The sequence below is a fragment of the Indicator indicator genome, chromosome Z (genome assembly GCF_027791375.1).
Source record: "Indicator indicator isolate 239-I01 chromosome Z, UM_Iind_1.1, whole genome shotgun sequence".
Taxonomy (NCBI): Eukaryota; Metazoa; Chordata; class Aves; order Piciformes; family Indicatoridae; genus Indicator; species Indicator indicator.
Genome location: NC_072053.1, coordinates 18,651,330 through 18,669,126, shown reverse-complemented (window position 1 = coordinate 18,669,126; position 17,797 = coordinate 18,651,330). Strand labels below are relative to the sequence as shown.

The 17,797-nt window shown below is 54.9% G+C and overlaps 1 protein-coding gene across 1 annotated transcript in view; it reads right to left on the bottom strand.

Moving 5' to 3' along the window:
* Nucleotides 1-17,797, bottom strand: part of TLN1 (talin 1) — a 35,943-nt gene that overhangs the window by 7,008 nt on the left and 11,138 nt on the right. Inside the window, exons 10-50 of the mRNA XM_054397485.1 lie at nt 17,634-17,789; nt 17,295-17,396; nt 17,002-17,078; nt 16,639-16,819; nt 15,841-15,954; nt 15,401-15,509; nt 14,715-14,923; nt 14,498-14,596; nt 12,343-12,510; nt 11,176-11,470; nt 10,913-11,079; nt 10,438-10,566; nt 10,055-10,168; nt 9,762-9,875; nt 9,465-9,599; nt 9,190-9,318; nt 8,977-9,079; nt 8,693-8,901; nt 8,479-8,598; nt 8,126-8,323; nt 7,651-7,790; nt 7,458-7,551; nt 7,213-7,302; nt 6,935-7,057; nt 6,608-6,751; nt 6,127-6,288; nt 5,896-6,036; nt 5,476-5,657; nt 4,992-5,124; nt 4,771-4,872; nt 4,472-4,642; nt 4,159-4,308; nt 3,960-4,061; nt 3,718-3,837; nt 3,297-3,443; nt 2,210-2,376; nt 1,787-1,970; nt 1,410-1,535; nt 983-1,099; nt 720-905; nt 505-612 (exon numbers count right to left, since the gene is read on the bottom strand). Of these exons, the coding sequence (XP_054253460.1) occupies nt 505-612; nt 720-905; nt 983-1,099; nt 1,410-1,535; nt 1,787-1,970; nt 2,210-2,376; nt 3,297-3,443; nt 3,718-3,837; nt 3,960-4,061; nt 4,159-4,308; nt 4,472-4,642; nt 4,771-4,872; nt 4,992-5,124; nt 5,476-5,657; nt 5,896-6,036; nt 6,127-6,288; nt 6,608-6,751; nt 6,935-7,057; nt 7,213-7,302; nt 7,458-7,551; nt 7,651-7,790; nt 8,126-8,323; nt 8,479-8,598; nt 8,693-8,901; nt 8,977-9,079; nt 9,190-9,318; nt 9,465-9,599; nt 9,762-9,875; nt 10,055-10,168; nt 10,438-10,566; nt 10,913-11,079; nt 11,176-11,470; nt 12,343-12,510; nt 14,498-14,596; nt 14,715-14,923; nt 15,401-15,509; nt 15,841-15,954; nt 16,639-16,819; nt 17,002-17,078; nt 17,295-17,396; nt 17,634-17,789 (5,817 nt within the window). The remainder of the gene's footprint in view (nt 1-504; nt 613-719; nt 906-982; nt 1,100-1,409; nt 1,536-1,786; nt 1,971-2,209; nt 2,377-3,296; nt 3,444-3,717; nt 3,838-3,959; nt 4,062-4,158; nt 4,309-4,471; nt 4,643-4,770; nt 4,873-4,991; nt 5,125-5,475; nt 5,658-5,895; nt 6,037-6,126; nt 6,289-6,607; nt 6,752-6,934; nt 7,058-7,212; nt 7,303-7,457; nt 7,552-7,650; nt 7,791-8,125; nt 8,324-8,478; nt 8,599-8,692; nt 8,902-8,976; nt 9,080-9,189; nt 9,319-9,464; nt 9,600-9,761; nt 9,876-10,054; nt 10,169-10,437; nt 10,567-10,912; nt 11,080-11,175; nt 11,471-12,342; nt 12,511-14,497; nt 14,597-14,714; nt 14,924-15,400; nt 15,510-15,840; nt 15,955-16,638; nt 16,820-17,001; nt 17,079-17,294; nt 17,397-17,633; nt 17,790-17,797) is intronic.

Sequence of the window (17,797 nt, the reverse complement as noted above, 5' to 3'; positions counted from 1 at the left end):
TAATCTTGTAGGACAGCTATTTAAAGCAGCCAGCTGAAGTCCTTGGGAGGATTAATAGATAAAGACCAAATGAAAAGGGTTCAGCTGGTGTTTGCAGTCATCACCTCTGCTGTCGTGGGCAGTGTCCATCTACCATTCTGTTATGAAATTAACAAGCCCTGTTTTCACACTTCCTAAAGTCTCTCACACCCACCACTTTTACTGGAAGCTGCTTCAGGATGTTGCTTCCATGTTGTCAAATTTCCAGCCTCTATCTGCTTATGGCAAATTAATCTCCATCTGTTGTTATCTAAATACCTTTCTTCAGAGCCTGCTTATCTCTGACATCTGCTTCCACAACAGTGGGTCAGCCATGTTGTTGTGCCAGCACAAGTAGTGATGGGGAGTCATGTGAAAACCTCAGTGGAAGGGGGTGCAGAGCCCAGAGGATCTTGGAGTTTGGGGATCACCCTGGTATCCATGAGCAGACTCTGCCCACCCAGGAACTGGAGTGTGGACACTCACCACCAACACATGCTCCAGCAGCTCCAGATAGCCATCAGCGCACTCCTTGCCAAAACGCAATGCCCGCTGCCGCACATCCCTGCTCACCTCTGGGTGGTAAGCAGCCTCCTGAAACCCAAAGACAAGAAAGCTCTGATTCGCATCCAGCTCCATCTCTGCTGGTACCCACAGCCACCCATAAACCTGTGACAGACCATGTCCCCTGCCTGCCCTACCTTGCAGGCACGCAGCATATCAGCGATGGCACGACGGCTCAGGTTGGCTGTGGCAATGACATCTTCCTGCCGACACGAGTTGCCAGCAGCCACTGCTTTTGCTGTGGCCATTGTGATGCCTTTTGTCATACGGATGAAGTCCTCTGGGGTGGAGACCTTGGCAGGTGGCACAGGGGAGGAAAAGACCTGCAAAGCAAGAGGCAGCAGTGAGGCACAGGGCAGCCTGTGCGTGGGATGGCAGCCACAGTCACAGCTGTACTCACTGCCAGCTCTTGACGTATGTGCTCTATTGTGGCCTCCAGTGCCCGTGTCCCCTTTGTGGCCTCATCCTCAACAGCCTTCACTGTCTTCAGCAAGGAAGTAACATTTGTCACCATCACCTGTGGAAGAGAGAAGGCCCGGTGAAGACCCACACAAGCTCTGTGCTGCTCCTGGCACCTGTCCCTCTCTCTTGGTTTGGTCCAAAATGGCCCTGTCTCCACACTCCACTTACACCACCTTATCTTGTTCTCCCATCAATGCCGCTTCTGCATGTTGTGCCCCGCCTTTTAGGTGCTCCTTTCTCCCCTACCTTGCCCTGACTACCCCCAAGTTGTCCTCATGTGCCTAGACAGGCAGAGAAGACCCCACTGGTCTTTTCTCCAGTGCCATCTGCCCCACCCCCTCCTTCCCATTGCATCCAGCTCAGACCTTTGCAGAGTTCTTCAGCTGGTAGACAGCAGGATCATCCCCGGCTTTGCCAGCAGCTGCTTTGGTGGCACCAATCAGGTCTCCAAGCGCCTTGGCCACATCCTTCACAGCATTGATTAGCACTACCTGCCGAGAGCAAGACAAGAACAGCTTGCTACAGTCACACTCAAGCTGAGGCTGGTATGTCCCAACAATGGGAAACTTGGGCACCCCAGGACACACAGGATATACATATACACAACATCCAGCACAAGACAAGGCCAGCCAGCCCTCTCCATGACAGAGTCCAGACTAGAGCACCACATAATACTTTCAATCCTCAGTTCCTTCAAGCAATCTACAAGCTGTCTCTGTTTGCCTCAAATCTGTCAACGCACCTGAGTCTCTGGGTCTTCAGATCCCAGGCTGGCGGCACCAAGTTTCACCACCTCTGCCAGGCGGGTGATGGTAGACACTGAAGACTGGGCAGCCTGGGCTAGTTTCTCCTGGCTGGCTGTGGCATTCTGCACCAGCACCTTGGTGTCCTCCACCAGTGCTTTGGCTGTCTTCAAGATGCCCTCCCTGAGGAGAAGTGAGTGAGTAGACACAGTCCTCTACAAACACACAGAGTCCTTGGGGGATAGAGAGACTGTGGACTCTGCCTTCTCCACATACAAGCTGGAGTGGAAACAGAGTTGGTGTGACCTGAACTTGTAGGCCTCCTTGGAGCTGTTTTATAGCTCAGAAAAATGGGAGGCCATGAGACACAGTCTGACTCCTTGTCCCTGGCTGAGCAGAGGATAGACAAAGACCATGGATACCTGTGATCAGCAAAGGTCTCAGAGTTCTCCCGGTTGAGGGTTCCTGCTGTGGCAAACATGATGGTGGTGTCGAGGTCAGCAATGATGCCAGAGACAGCGCTGGCTGCTGTGATGCAGGCTTGTGTCCCGCGATTCCCAGCTTGCAGTGCTGCCAGCACATGAGACACCTGCAGGATACAAGCAGAGAGACTGGGGAGAACAGCAGGCTCAGGCAACCCCCACTGCACATGTTTTCTGACACCTCCCAGCATGGAGCTGCTTCACATCAAAGAGAGGAATTGGGAATTGCATGGTCTGGACAACTTTTTTTAGCTTCTCTTTTTATTTTTTACCTTCCACCTACCATCTTGGAGTGTGTGTGGGGGGGTGGGCAGATGATACTGGACTCTGCTAATTTCCAAATGATTAATGGTTGCATGACAGGTGATCAGAACACTGTAGCTCATTTCTTCTTTAGCTGCTAAACTCAAGTTTCTGTACCAAGCAAGCACTTACAGGGGAACAAGTTTCCTGACGTAAAGCAGTCTTGGAAAGGAAGGACCTATAGGAGGTCCTGAGCATGCAGGCATGTACTAGGCACTGTGAACAGCTGTTCCACATTTGTACTCTTGCTTATAAGCCTTGCTGCTCTATCACTTCCTTATCTGTTATTCAGAAGTGTGTTCTTCATATTGACTGATGGACAAGATGCTTTCCACCAAACCAGCAAAAGCTGAAGGGGAGATCCATCATCCAGCATGAGTTGCAGGTTTGTCTGAAGGTGCAGCAAATGCTATGCCCAGCACTGCAAGAGCTGATTTGTAGAGCCCTGGGCTGCTACAAGTGTGCAAAGTAATCTCTCTTGCCAGGTCATCATTGTGTTGGCAGGAAGCACCTGGATATCACACCCATTGCAGCACCAGCTGCTGTTATGGTGCTTGGAGAGGGAGGATCCATCCTGTTCCCCACCAGCTAGGAAAGGTGAACATGGCTGAAAGAGCCAGCAGAGCCCAAAAGGATCAGAGAAGAACATAATGTGGTGGCTCCAAGGATACATGGCTCAATCCAGCGTCCTTCCAACCTCACCCTGCCATTGCCTCTCCCTTACCTTCTCGGAAACCTTGCGTGCACTCTCTATCAGTTCCTTCTTGGTATAGGCATCACTGGGGCTGCACTGCAGAGCTCCAGCCTTGGTGACCAGGGCAGCGCAGCCATGACCTAGCTCCTGCACCCGGTGCTTGATGTGGGAGCCAATCTAGAGAGGAATGTGTGTGAGAGAGCCAGCAGGAAACTAAGGCCCACATCCATACACCCACCGCAAAACACCAGGCAGCCCCACCCTCCCAATCAGGAAGAGGAAAAAGGAAACATGGGTTTGCTCCACATTTCCACAGCATGTTGCAGAGGTGTGAAAGCTGCCTGTCCCTAGCTCTGATGTGAGGTTCAAATGCCCTCGCCCTCTGCTCTCTCACTCCAGCAGACCCTGCTCTACCCCACTGCATGCTCTAGCACTGCCCCCATGCTCGCACCTCCTCATTCTCAGCGGTGAGTGCAGCTGGCTTGGCCTCCTGTGCCAGCTGCCCATAGTCATTGGTGAGCTGGTTGGCCAGTGTGCCCAGTTCGTCTGGGTTGGTGGTGGATTTAGTGACCTGCCAATGGAAGAAAAGCAGGGGTTGGAGGAGTCCTGCATTAGGATGAGCAAGAAAGGAGGGCAGCTGCCCTGCCTGAGTGGCCAGCAGCACCTTCTGCAGTGGTGCTTGCTTCTACCCACCATTTCCTGCACAGTCACTGCGATGGCCTTGGCTGTCTTCACCATTGTGGTCTGGTAGTCCACAAATGTCCCCTCTGGCTCACCCACTGGCCCCTCATCCAGCTGCAAGATACCATCAGGAAATTCACTCCAGTGTCAGCACAAAGACCTTGCAGGGTTTGATTCTGAGTTTTCCTCAGGTCTAGTCCACTCTTCTCACCTGGTTGATGGCCTGGGTGATGGAGTCCACCATACCACCCACAACACCTGCAGCACTGGCTGCCTCATTCAGGGTGGTGGTCAGGTCCTCCACTGCTTCCTTCATCATCTGCATGGCCTCCTCCAGAGCCTCCTGTGTGTGGGCAGCTTGCTGCAAGGAAGAGCCAGAGTGAGGGAAGGTGGGCAGTAGCTCTGCTCCTGACAGGGATGCTGAACTTAACCCAGGTTTCTATGTCTGGCAATCCCATGCATGCACCATGCAGCACCCACATGAAAAGGGCAGCACACCACTGACACATGCCCCTCCTGCTCACCTTGGGATTCCCACCAGCCTCCTTGGCTGTGTAGAGCATCTGCAAGGCCGACTCGGCCAGTGTTTTGGTCTGGTCCAGGAGGTTCATCTGCTGCTGGTGATTGGGTGTTTTGGAGGCAGCACCGATAGCCGCCATAATGAGCGGCTCAAAGTACTGAGCCATCTGGGACACCTAGAGCAGAACAGAACAATATCAGCACCAGCCGCTTCCAGCCCTTGCTAACTTGTACCTCTTCTCCCACCATGGGCTCCTTCATGTGCACTGAGTGCCTGGACAGCAGCTCCCCATGCCTGTGTTACCTTGTGTCCCAGCTGTGAGGCCTCAGCCCGTGCTGCGCTGGCCACGGGCTCAATCAGGTTGCTGATCTCCTGGACAGCCGTGATCATCTGGTTGTGTAAAGCCTGTTGCAAAGAGAGGGCACTGTGTGAGGGTGCAGCAGGGCTGCGGTCACTGTGTGCCACCGTAGCTGGGGGAAGCATGCCTGCTCTGTTAAGCTTACAGCGGCACAGTCACAACCCACCTCCTGTGAGATATCTTCTCGAGGAGCCAGCTGCTGGCTGATGGCTGCAAGGGAGGCCTGGTCCACCTCCCGCATGCATCTATTCAGGACGTCGATGGCCTCGTCACACTCCCGCTGTCCTGGAGCTTTGTCCCTGCACGACCCATGGATCAACCCAGTGCTGAAAGGTGCTATTCCACCCCTTTGCCCACAGTGTTGGCCAGTGATGGTGAGGAGCAGGACCCCTCTCCTGGGCTTTAGGGCAGCTCAGCCTCATGAAACCCAGGCACACCAGCATGCATTCCCATAAACCCATGCAAAGGCTGCAGGAGCAGCTCCTGTGCAAGTCAAGAGGGCCAGCATCTTCTGTCCCACCCCTTGGCCTCTCCCTGCTGGCAGCAGCCAAGGAGGCAATGAGCCAAAACATCCCCAAGAACACTCATTCAGTGCGGGGGTACCTGCTAGCATGGACAGGACCACGGCAAGCATGCAAGACTCTCCTCACCTCATGTTGGTGATTAGTTTCTTGATGGAGTCTGAGACAGTGCGAGAGTGGCCAGCTAGCACTGACCACTGTGGTGGGTCCTTGGGGTTGACAGCCAGAGAGCGAGCAGTCTGGATGAGGCCAGCAGAACTCTCCAGCATGGTCTTGGCCGAAGAGACAATGGGTTCCATTGCTCTGCGCCCCTGCAAGAAGAGATGACAGATCAGTGTCATGTACGAGGGACTGTGCTTGGGAAGTTACCCCAGCTCCTGTGACCCTCACCTTGGAGCAAGCCTGTTCAAGGTTTGATGCCAACCTCCCTATCACACTCCCCTAAGACTCTAGCCCCACATTGGCACTCCATCCCAAACTTAGGAGAAGGGACGCTTCATCCCAACCCTACAGCCAGGCCACACGAGCTCTGTCCCTGTGGCATCCCACCTCTGGGCTGATCTGAGCAGGAACAGTGGCAAACTCTGGGTTGGAGGCAAAGGCTGTCAGGTTATCCACGGCCTCTATGAGAGGAGCGGTGGCAGCACGACACCGCTCCCGATTCTCATCGTTGAATTCGCCATCCAGGGCCTGGCGAGGAGAAATAAGAGCAGTTAACCCAACACCCAACCATACCCCAAATCCCATCCCCACCGTAGTACCCCAGCAGACAGGCCATACCTTGATGGTCTTCACCAAGTTGGCTGTGCTGTTGGCCACTTCCTTGGCTGACTGGACGAACTGGCGCTTGGCCACAGGATTGGCAGTGCGGGAGGAGGCCAGGCGGCACGTGTTGCACAGAGCTGAGGTGTGCTTTGCTACAATGGTGGCTGCTGACAGCACCTTCAGGGAAGAGCAATGTGAGATGGATCTACCAAGGCTACCCATTCTAGCAGATTTCCCTTCCTGCCAGCTCCATGTTGGGCACCAGTGAGAAGAGGGGCCCCTCTGGGGAACGAAGGACCGCCAAGGTCCTGCAAACTTCCAGTCTGGATTCTCACTGTTGCATCGAAGCTGCCAGATGGTTCCCAGTACAGCTGACGGGGCCTCGTGAGACACTAGTAATAATCCTGACCCAACTCTTGTGACACAGGTCTGACTAGCCTTATACCCTGTTTTGTGCAAGAAAATTCCCAATAATGTTGTCCCAACTCATACTCACCTGTGACTGGGTGCATGCAGGATCCACTAGGTTCTGGCAGGCCATCTGGATGGCTTGGTTAGCTCTAGCAAACTGAGTGGGATCTACCAAGCCCTGCTGTCCAGCCTGGCTGTTGGGGTCTGAGACCCCTACGAGGTAGGCAGCCTGGAAGTACAACAGAGGTGGTGAGAGAGCTTGCACACAGAGGGGAGGTTCAGAGCAGGCACTGGCTGCAGAGGGTGCAGGCAACACCATCCCACACAGCCAGGCTTGGAAGGACTTGGGAGGGATGCACATGGCAACTGTGTACCAGGGTAATGCTCAGTGCTGGGACCGAGCACATCTCACCTGGGCAGCTGCCTCCGTCAGCCCACAGAGAGCTTTGGAGGCGGCACTGATGGAGTTGCCAAATTCAGGCAGTTTGCTGTTCTTGGCGTTCTGGGAGATGCCAGCCATGGACTCACCCAGCACCTGCAGGACATGCCACCCACTGGTTATGGAGATGACCTCCTGCAGTGCTCCCAGGCTGAGAGTTCAGTGTACCTCATCAATGGAGGAGGCACCTTTCCCTTTACCCCACATCCTTCCCAAACCCTCTCCATTCTTCTCCAAATCTCATGCCTCACCTTGGAGTTCTCCATGACGCTGTCGAGGCAGTTGAAATAGGACATATCATTGACAGTCTGAGTGGGATTCTCCAACAGCTCCTTCACCGTCTGCAGGGACACAGGTGTCACATCCAAGGCAAAGGTCCATGCCCTCCACTTGCACCTCTTTGCTCCCTCCTGCCCCTCACATAGTGGGTGCGGCTCCCACCTCCACACCCAATAATCTGAGCCCTCCACTGCCTCATCAACATGTGGTTTCTCACCTCCAGCTCCCGCAAGGCGTTGTCACACTCCTTCTGGCCTGGCGCCTGCTGGGTGCACATGGTGATCAGCTGGTTAATGCTGTCAGTCACAGCCCTGCCGGAAACAAGGGAGAAAGACACACAGATCAACGCCAGCTCCACCACTTGGTCCCACTGACAGAACAAACAGCTCCCAGGGAGTAGTTCCTCCTACCGTGCTGCTGCTGCCAGCTGGTTCTTGAGGTTGGGGGCCGCAGGGTCGGCAGACAGTGCCTTGGCAGCCAGCAGCAGCTTGCTGGAGGACATGGAGATGCTCTTCAGATTTGACACCACCTGTGCCTGGTCTTCCTTATTCTGCAAAGAGCCAAGAAGAGTTACCTGTAGCAGGCTTCCAAGCTCCACACCCACCATGGGTATTCTCCAGCAATTTTCAGGCTGAGCTGGTTCACTTCATCTAACTTGTCCGCCAACAGCAAAGATACAGAGGCAATGCTTGCTGAACAAACCCAAGCCACTTTCTCCCTGCTGTTGCCATTTTGCACAGCTCCAGACCCCACCTCACTGGCTGCACTGGTCACAGCTACCCTAAACACTGCTGCCCAGTCACCCTGCTTGTGGTCGGTCACCTTCTCAGGCATCCCAAACCCCTCAGCTCTAGCCATGATTCCCCAACAGGCGTTTGCTCTCACCGGGGACTGACTGGCCATCTCTACTCCTGCCTGCAGGAATTCATTGAAGTCCTGCCCAAATTTGCCAGAGGACTTTGCCAGGTCTTGAGGAGTACCACGTGATGCCTGCACCAGCTCATTGGCAGACTGGTTGAGCCCGGCGGCTGCCTGGTTCAGCTGGCTCTGCACCTCCTGGAAGCTCTTGGTGCTGGGAGGGAACTGGAAGAAGGGAGAGAAATTAGAGAGACAAAGAGGAGACAAAAGAAGGTCTGGCACATGTTTGGGTATGTGCTACAGAGGAAGCTGATGTGGACAGACCAGCTCACGTCCCTTTGAGGCTTCCCTCCTTCCCCTCCCAGCTCTGCTCAGCTCACCGAATCTGCGAGCAGCCTCTTGCTGGCCTCTCCAACCACACGGATGGCAGCATCCACGTCCCGCTGACCTGGCAGGCAGTTGACACAGCGACTCAGTGCCTGTGACACTGCCTTGGCCACCTGCAGAGGAAGAAAGAGAGGTCACCATCCCTCAGTCAGAACCACACTCTTCCCATGGGCTGGTGGAAGGCACTGGGATCCTTGCCCCCATTACCTGGGCCAGACGCTGCTGGCTCTCTGGATCACCAGGCTTGGCCACTGCTTTCCGTGCCTCCTCAATGAGGTTGTTGGCTTTATCCATAACGTCACTGGCACACTCCAGCATGGCACTCTGTGCCTGAGGGTCAGGGGTGCTGGCTGCTACACCGCGGGCAGCCTGGCTGAGTGAGCGCAGGGCCTGGGCCACTTCTCGGGCAGCTATCCCTGGGGAGACAGAGGAGTCAGTGGCTGCTGGCATGGCCTCCTCCCTTCTCCCAGTTATGGCACAGAGACTAGTACCTGTGTAGTTCTCATTGCCCTGGGCCACCTCTCCCAGCAGGTGAGCAATGGCGGAGCTGACGGCTTTTGTGCTGTTCCCCAGGTCCTGGGCACACTTCTCCATCTGTAGGAGTGTCAGTGGGCCATACTGGTGGGTTGCAATCCCAGCCCCATGGCTTCTCCACCCAATGCTCACCCCGTGTCACCCTCTGCCACCCTTCCATGTGCCCTCACCGTCTCCCCTGGTAGAGGCTTGAGCTTGCCATCACGAGCTGCTGCCTTGGCTTCCTGCAGGTCTCTCTCCAGGCTCTGCACCAGGCCCAGTGCAGAATCTATCTCCAAAGGTCCACAAGCCTCCTGAGCCTGCAGTAAGGAAGAAGGGAAGGTGATTAAGGTGACCAGTGAGCTCATGCTGCTGCAGCAGAGACTAAGATGTGCCACTGGACCATCTCCATTGTCCTGCCTCTGCTGTCCAGGATCCTGCTGTGGGTCATGACCCAGCCTCTCACCTTCTGGGCAGCTGTGCGGAGCTCAGCCAGAGCTGCAGCCAAGTTCTTGGCACACTGGCTGAGTTGCATCGCAGAAGCTTGGTCTGTGATGGTGGGGACAGTAGCCTTCGCTGCAGCTACCATCTTCCCACCAGGCTGCCAGGCCAGAAGAAAAAGAAATTGTGAGAAGGGGACAAATACAGAGCACTTTTCTTCTGCCCATGTGCAGCAGGTTTCCCAATATTTTGGGAGGCTCAGACACAGCAGGAAAGGTGTACTGCCAGAGCTGGTGAGGGGAGCTCTGGGCAGCACGTGTACCTGTAGGAAGTTCTGGCTGGCAGCAATGAGAGCCAGCTGTGCACTGGGGCTATCTGGCTGAGATTGGCTTCCTCGTACGCCCTGCACAAGCATCGGGATCTGCTCTGCCACCACCTGCCAGAGAGGAGAGTCACTGAAGAGGCTCAGACAGAAGACCAGTGACCAAAAGATCAGCTTCCAGACCAGCTGTGTGAGGATTCTAAGGTCTTGTCTGCCCACTGCAGCCTGGCATAGCTGATGGAAGAAAAGATGTGGAAGTACAGGAGATGTCAGGATCAGGCCTGGGCTCTTACCTTGCAGCTCTGCACCAGCTGCTGCTGTGCAGCAGGGTTCTTGTTGGAGGAGGCAGCGTGCTGCGCGGCGGCGATGGTCTGGGTAGCAGAGGCAGCAGCTTGTTTGGCTGCGTGCTGGAATGGAGGAGGTATGGGTTAGCACTGCCACCAGGGCAACCTGCCCTGAGGCCCTCTGATGTGGACCAGGGCTCAACTTCCCCACTCATACTTCTGCTTGTGACACTGAAGCAACCCCAGAGCCCTCTATGCAGAGCAGCACCAACACTGTCCATGAAAAGGACTTCCAGCCCTCTGGAAAGCAGAGGGATATAGGGGCTCCCAAACAAGTCTCATTCACGCAGTGTCTGCTTGTCCTTTGTGGCCCCTTCTGTGCGGCATCTCACCTCCAGTTTGTGCACAAGCTTCTTCTTGATGGCATTTTGGGCTGCAGCATTGGTCGCCATGCGGAGCCCCTCTGCTGCCTCACGCAACCGCTGCTGCTGCTCCTCACTGTCTGGATGGGCTGCAGCTCCCTGGAGAAAGAGGAAATCCACCATACCTCACAAGAGCCATAAGGTCCCTCGCACTTCTGAAGCAGCAGCTGTGCTGTAGTCTGACACTGGGGCACATCCTCAGGCAGTCTGGTTGCCTGTGGTGCCAGAGATGTCCAAAGCCTCTCTGGGAAAACTCAAAAGAGCCAACAGCTCCTCTGCTACCACCCACAGCTACAGGAGGAGACCCACTCTGCTGCACAGGTCCTCAGCTCGTTGCAAGACTGATCCCCTACCCAAGGGCTAGGCCCCTCCACGACACTGAGCTGATGGCGTAAGATGGGGCAGGGGACCAAAGCCAGCATCCATCTTCCCCCACACTGCTGACCTTTGCAGCCTCCACCATCTTGGCAGTGGCATCAGCCAGGATCTTGGCTGCACTCAGCAGCTTGCGTGAGTTCTCCAGGTCTGTCTCTCCCTCTGCATCAGCTTTGATGGCATTGACAAGGTCGGAGGTGGCCTGGGCCAGAATACGAGCCTGACGTACCATTTCCCCTGGGGCAGAAAGGAAGGGTGGCCTGTTAGCAAGTCCCATGAGCTCCCCAGTACCTCCCCATTCACCTATTCCAGGTGCCATTTAGCTGCTCTCACCAGCATCACCCATGGAGCTGAATATGTTCTCGGTGACGTTGAGGATGGTATCAGTGGCCTGGTCGTAGCGCCCGATGGGCTGCCCGCCCAAAGCGTGCTGCTTGATGTGCTGCAGCAGGTCATTTAGGGCCTGGGTGACGGCTGTGGCCGCCACCCCCACCTGCTTCAGGAGCTGGTCATCGTTGGTGGCTGCCTTAGAGGCCTCCACACAGCCCTCTGCCGACTTGGCCACCAACTTGCCTGCCTCAATCAGCTGCTCTTGGCAGACCGGGGAGCTGATTGTGGGAGCCACCACCTGGAGGGAAGGACAAAGACTGGGTAGAGAGCATGCTGGGCTCCTTGTAAGAGCTATTCAGGAACAGCTGTCCCCAGCTTCTGCTCCTCCAAAGAGCATATCCAGGGCTTAGACACAGTGACAGAGATCTCAGCCTGAGGCAGCCCATGCTTCTGCTGCCATACCCTTATGTCCCACCTGAGGATGTGCAGTCCTGGCACATATGTGCCTTCACCATGGAGTTGCCACTAGCCAGGTGATGCTTGCACCCACGTGTGGCAGTTTAGGCTGGGTGCCCCCTGCCACTGCCGCATGAGATACACCTCTGGTGTCCTGGGTGCCCACCCACAGGGGTGGACACAGGAAACGACATATTTCTACCCATAAATCCTGCACCCTATAAGGCCATCTGCAAAGTCATTCTCTTCCTCTTTCTTCCCTCTCTGCTCCCCTGGGAGATGTCCTCTCTTATCGGGTAATGCTGGGGGAGTATCCTCAAGGCCTCTTAGGCCTGTCTAGGCCTAATGCCAGGAGGAGAATGGAGGGGGGGCAGTCTCAGACCTGGCCAGCCTGAGACTTGCCTAGCAGCGGGAGGGGGAAGAAAGAGCCCTGGGGGGTTTGGGTTTACCCTTAGGTGGGAAGAAGGGAAGGATTGGGAAGCCTTTGGGAATTCTGTGAGGGGTTCTGTACGCTTTGGGATACTCTTTGTCACTATGCTTTGTAGTTTGTAGTTCTCTGTAGCTTCACCAATTGCTTTTCCATTTAAACTTTCCATCACTCTCCAATCCGTTTGTGTGAGTCTCATTCTTTTGTCCCTTTCGGGGGCAACAGACGATCTGTCTGGCCCTAAACCAGCACACCATGTAAAGACAAGGGTTGACTTCGGTGCTTACCTTGGTGCAGGCTACCAGCTGGGAGGTGGAGAGGGCACACTGGGTGGCTGCAGCGATCACCTGCGTCTGCAGTGCTGAGTCTTCTGTTTTCTGAGCCACATTCTTGGCTTTGAGCACCAGCGCAGCAGCAGCGCTGGCCACTGCCTTTGCCAGCTGCATGAGCATGTCCTGGTGAGAATGGAGAGGGTCAGCAAAGAAGCCACAGCAGAGGGAGCACTGGCAGCTGCCCACAGGACTCTTGTGCAGTATTCATTGGGAAGAAACATGAGTTTTTGGGGGACCTTTCATCCACTGTCCTAGCACCAGTAGCATGAACACCTGGAGTGGCTGGGACCACCGTGACCCCATATCTACTGTGTGCTACAACCATCGATGAGGCTGCAGCATGGCCCTGATCTACAGCCTGCACCATGGCACCACCATGAAACACCCAGAGCAGCTTGGGCACTACTCAGCATCACCCCAACATCTACAGTCACTGGCTATTCCCCAGGGAACAACCCATGCCAAGTTCCTAACAACTGTACCACAGCAACAACCTGCTGCAAGGCATTGCCATCACTGCTCGGCTTTGCACGGGGTGCAAAAATGGCAAAAAATAACAAAGCCTTACTGCCAAAAGGCAGGGGCAAGCTGGTCATGGCACAACCACAGTGGGGACAGCTGTCTGCCCACAGCCTCACCCTACCAGCAAGAGGCAAGCAAGAGATGCTACCTACACTGGTCATCCACACTGCAGGCATACCAGCTATTTTCTAGCTTGTCTGTGACAGGCTAAACATCTGCTGTCATTCCCAGGAGAATGAGAAGAAAGGAGAGTTAAGACAGAGCAACCAGCCTCTTCTCCCCAGAGGGGTGGTGGGGAAGGCATGGGGCTGCGCTGCTGGCACCCAACAAGCAGAGACCAGCACATAGCAAACTACTTTCCCACAGGACATCAGAACTGATGGCACACTGCAGCCTTCAGGATCCTGTGGCATGCTGCCAGTGAAAGCTGGCAGCACCAGCACTAGACAGAAAAGGCCCTAGGGCAAAGACCTTGGTAGGCAGGGCAGTGCTCTGCCTGCCTGATCCGGAATTCTGCCAAGCATGTGATCACAGCAAGCAGCCCCACACCTTGTGGCAACTAAGCCTCCAGCTACCAAGCCAGCACTGTCACAGCATCCCCTCATCTCCTGCGAGACAAGACTACTCGCACTACAATCCGCCACCTCTCCAGGCAGCAGGAAAGACCAGAGAGTACATGCACCCAGCTCCACAGTCCCCAGATAGCTGCATCCAAGCCTGAAAAGGGAAGTAGATACACTCGGGTCTGGCAGCTGGGAGGCACAGCATCCTGCTTCATGTGTTCCAGGTTCTAAAACTGCCCTTTGGGACTGCGTTGCCCTGGCACTGCCAGCCAGCCTGTTCAGGTGTTAGCTTTTCTGCTCCCCTTGGCTATCTGTCCAGGCTTTTCTGCTTATGCTGAGTCTGTGTGTAGACACCACAAACAGAAATTCTTTCTTTCAGGAGTCTGTTTTGATCTATAGCACAGCTGGATCCTCCCCAGTATGGTGCGCTACCTCCCTAAATGCTGGAAAGCACCATTGTGGGAAAGCAAGCTCAATGAAGTCATTCTGGGCAAAACAAACCACCTCCCTCCAGCAACAATAAGTCTTTGATGGAGGCAGGCACATAGCTCCTACAGGCAGGGAGCGACAAGCAGAAGCCAAGGTGGCTGCAAGGGAATACTCCCAGCACAGCACCACCCAAGCAGCAACCCGAGTGCATGGACTTTTGAGAGCCAACCACCAAAAAAGCAGATTTTTGACAAGAGCCCATCTCCAAAGAGTTCAGCTGGTAGTCCCCAGAGGAGTGCCCCTGACACTGGAAAGAACAAGGACCACCAAGCCATGCCTACAGTCCCCTTTTACCGTCTTTGGGTCAGAGGCTGGCAGGATCCAAGCACGCCGGCTTTCTGAGATCTACATGGAAATCCACAAGATAAGAAGCATTATATCACAGTGGCTCTAGAGATAGAGAAGGGCTATGGCCTGTTCCCCCCCACCCCAGCAAAGTCACTGCTGGGCACTGGCTAAGCTTCAGCCCAGAGTCCTCCTGCCAGGTCCCGTGCAAAGGCTGATGGTTTTAGGGAGTGGGTGTCCCTGGTTGCTACCTGGAATCGTGGATCAGTGTCGCTCTCCCCGATTTGTTGCAACAGCTCCCCACTGGTCTGGCCCACAAGTCCAGCAGCCTGCAGGAGATTCTGGCGAGGCTGCAGGGAACAAGGCAGAATCAACACTGGGCTTGCAAACAAGACCTAAAACCTTACTCAATGGTTCCCTTTGGCTTCCAACCCTACTCTCAGCCACACAGCCCCTTCCTGCTCCCACCTCAGCACTGGCAGGCTGTGCTGTTTTCAGCAGGTCCGAAACAGCGCTCGCCAGGTTCTTGGCTGCCTGCAGAAGCTGCCTCCCATTCCCTCCCTCGTCCTCCATCAGAGCGGCCAGCAGCTTCACGCCCTTGGACATCTCAGTCAGGTTGGAAGAGATGGTGGTGACTGCACAGCCCACTGCAGTGTAGTCTGTGTCTGCTGGATCCCCTGAAGAGGGAGGAGACAAGTCAGGACGGGATGCACACACTGTAAGCGATGCTTCAAGAGCCTTCTTGCATCTGTAACTGATGTGGTTCTCCTTCCTGGGACTAGGGAACTCCTAAACTCTGTAAGGTTGAGTTTGGGTAGGACAGCCTGCAGAAAGAGACCTCTACTGTGCCATGACTGTGCCTGGAGCTATGGTAGGGACCAGACAACATGTTCCTGGTTGGATGGCTGGTCAACCAAAGATTACGAGGAAGGACTGAGCTAGTCACAGGGAGAGAGCTAAAAGGAAGGAAAGTCAGCTGCAGGGGCATGGCCAGCTCTACAGAGACACTAGCAGAAGCTGAAGTTGATTTAGCTCTAGCTAGGGCAGGCTGGCTCGTCCAATCTCTGATGGAGGGCAGAAGCCACTACTTCTAGCCAGACAACAGAGACGAAGCTTTACTCAGCAACAGGTCTCTTCTCTAGCCCTCCACATACCTGCAGTGAGGTTGACCACTGAGGCTGTGCCAGCAGTGATAGCATCCACTTGGGAGTGAATCTCATGCTTTGATTCATCCATCTTGTTTTTGCGCCAAGCTTTAGATGCCTGAAATGGAGAAAAGAGGGTCAGGAAAAGATGGTGGAGGCGGTGAGTAACTGCGCTCATGTTCACAGGGAGATGCAGGAAAGAGGAGACAAGAAATAAGGAAGAGATGTGACCATACAAAACTCCCCAGCCCATCCCGATCAAGCAACATGACCAAATGTTTTCTTTGCTACTGTCCCCATTGTGGGATATAACTCTATCTCCTTGCAAGAAGCAGATCTTTCCAGGAGCTGCTGACACCTTTCCTGGGAATGTGGCCAGCCTCACCCAGCCCAGCCAATGACCTCCAACAAGGTCCCCCTCAACAGCCTGCTTCCACTCAGTAACTCACAGCATCCTGCCCAAGAGGTGGTAAGGTCTCGAAGTCATCCAGTGTGGCCTGGGCTGCATGTACAGCCTGCATGCTGGAGTTGATGGTACCAGTCAGGGCTTGCTGGGCTGAAGTCTGCAAGAGAGACAGATCGAGGTACATCAAAGGATCAGTATCTAGGTTTAAATATTTGGCTCATGGTCCCCTGCAACAGTGTAATATGCTATTGATGCCTGTGCTCTAGGTAGATGTTTTCACAGAGCAGGGTGGACCTAGCAAAAAGGGGATCTCTCTTCTGCACATACTACTAGGAAATGCCTCATCCCACCACTGGTACAAGTGAGTCTCACAGTTAAGCATCTCTTGGGGAGTGGGAAGCAGAGGCAGTGGGACCCCATATGGGTTTTATGGCAAATGACACAGCAAGATGAGTGGGACCAAAGAAAACAGCCCTTTCATGGCCTTTTCCAAGAGCTCCTTCAGCTGCAGAGGACATAGGTGGCACTGAAGCCAGGCACAATGCTGTGGGCAAACCACAGAACTGGGGGGACTAGCCAGGCACAGCAGCTTGGGGCCACTCAGCCAGAAGGAGAGACTGCAGCTGTCAGAGGTAAACACCGGGGTAAAGCTCAAATTTGCAGAGTGGGTATAGGAGAACCCAGCCAGAGTTCAGCTCAGCTCAGCCAGGCCAGCAGTACAGAACCCCTGCTCTTCATGGCGAGCCAGCACGCAGCCATGGACCCATGTGGACAGGTCTGCACAAACCCAGTGGGAACTTCACAGAATTTGTGCCCTGTGGAAGACAAAGAGAGCACTTACCAGGGGAGGCATATGTCCTCGGTGCATCTGGCCACTGGTGATTTGCAGTTGGGGCTGTGGCATCGTGCCTACCTGGAAGTTTTCTGGCCCTCCAGCCCCTGTCCGCATGATGGCTGGCAGGGCCACTGAGCCCAGCTCTGCCTTGCCTACACGGTTGAACTGCTGCTGCAAGACAGTTGACCTGAAATGGGAATAAATGCCAGGTCAAGTGATGCCCACAGTGCCAGCACCAGGCTCTGTGGAAGTGCTGTCCCTGAAGGAGTAGCAGGTCTTCCTCCGGACATGCTGTGCTGCAGCCCTGGCCTGTAACCTGCTCTCCATTCAAATTCTGCTTGGCAGCTAACTTACTCCTGGAGGACTTACTTCTTTGGAGACACAGAGTCTTCCAGCATGGTGGACTCCTCATCCCCCTCCAATCCAAAGTGGTCTTTGCTCTTTTTCTGCACATAGAAAGAGAAAACATGTCAGCAAGCACATACCTTACCCTCCTCCTGCAGCCCAGGCACTGTATCAGAGCCACGAGGCTGCCTGCCCTGTCTCCAGCTCGCCCAACAGCAACATGTGCCAATGGCTGTCTCGAGGCAGCAGTAAAGGGCACCCTGCACATATCTCCAAAGAGGAGGTGCTTATCAGAGCCCCTCTCAGCACAGCCTCACCTTTTTTAGGATAATATCGATGTAGCCAGCGATCAGCTGGGCGATCTGCTCCCCCTCTGTCGTCTGCACTGAGTAGTAACCATCCTGGTAATCTCCAAAATCCTGCAATGGCACGGCACAGGGTAGAACCGCGGCAGGGCACTGGCTGCCATCCTGAGCCCCTCTGGTATGCGCTAAGCACCTGAGCACTGGCCTCAGAAACAAATGCCAGAAGAGGCACCAGAGGAGGGCCAGGCTGTCCCACTGTGGTGCAGTACCCAAGAGAGGGGTCAGCATGAGAGCAGCCCTCCACAGGGGCACCACTAGGAAGCAGGGGTGGAAGACCAGGCTGATCCTTACCAAGGTGAAGCTCTTGGGTGAGGCTGCCCAACGCTTGATGTTGGTCAGGTTCCACTCCTGAATCACCTCCTTGGTCTTCTCATCCACACGCATCACACACTCCTTGGTGATCCCCAGCAGCCGTGGCACCAGCTTATTCTTCCCCTTCATCTTCTCCTGTGGGC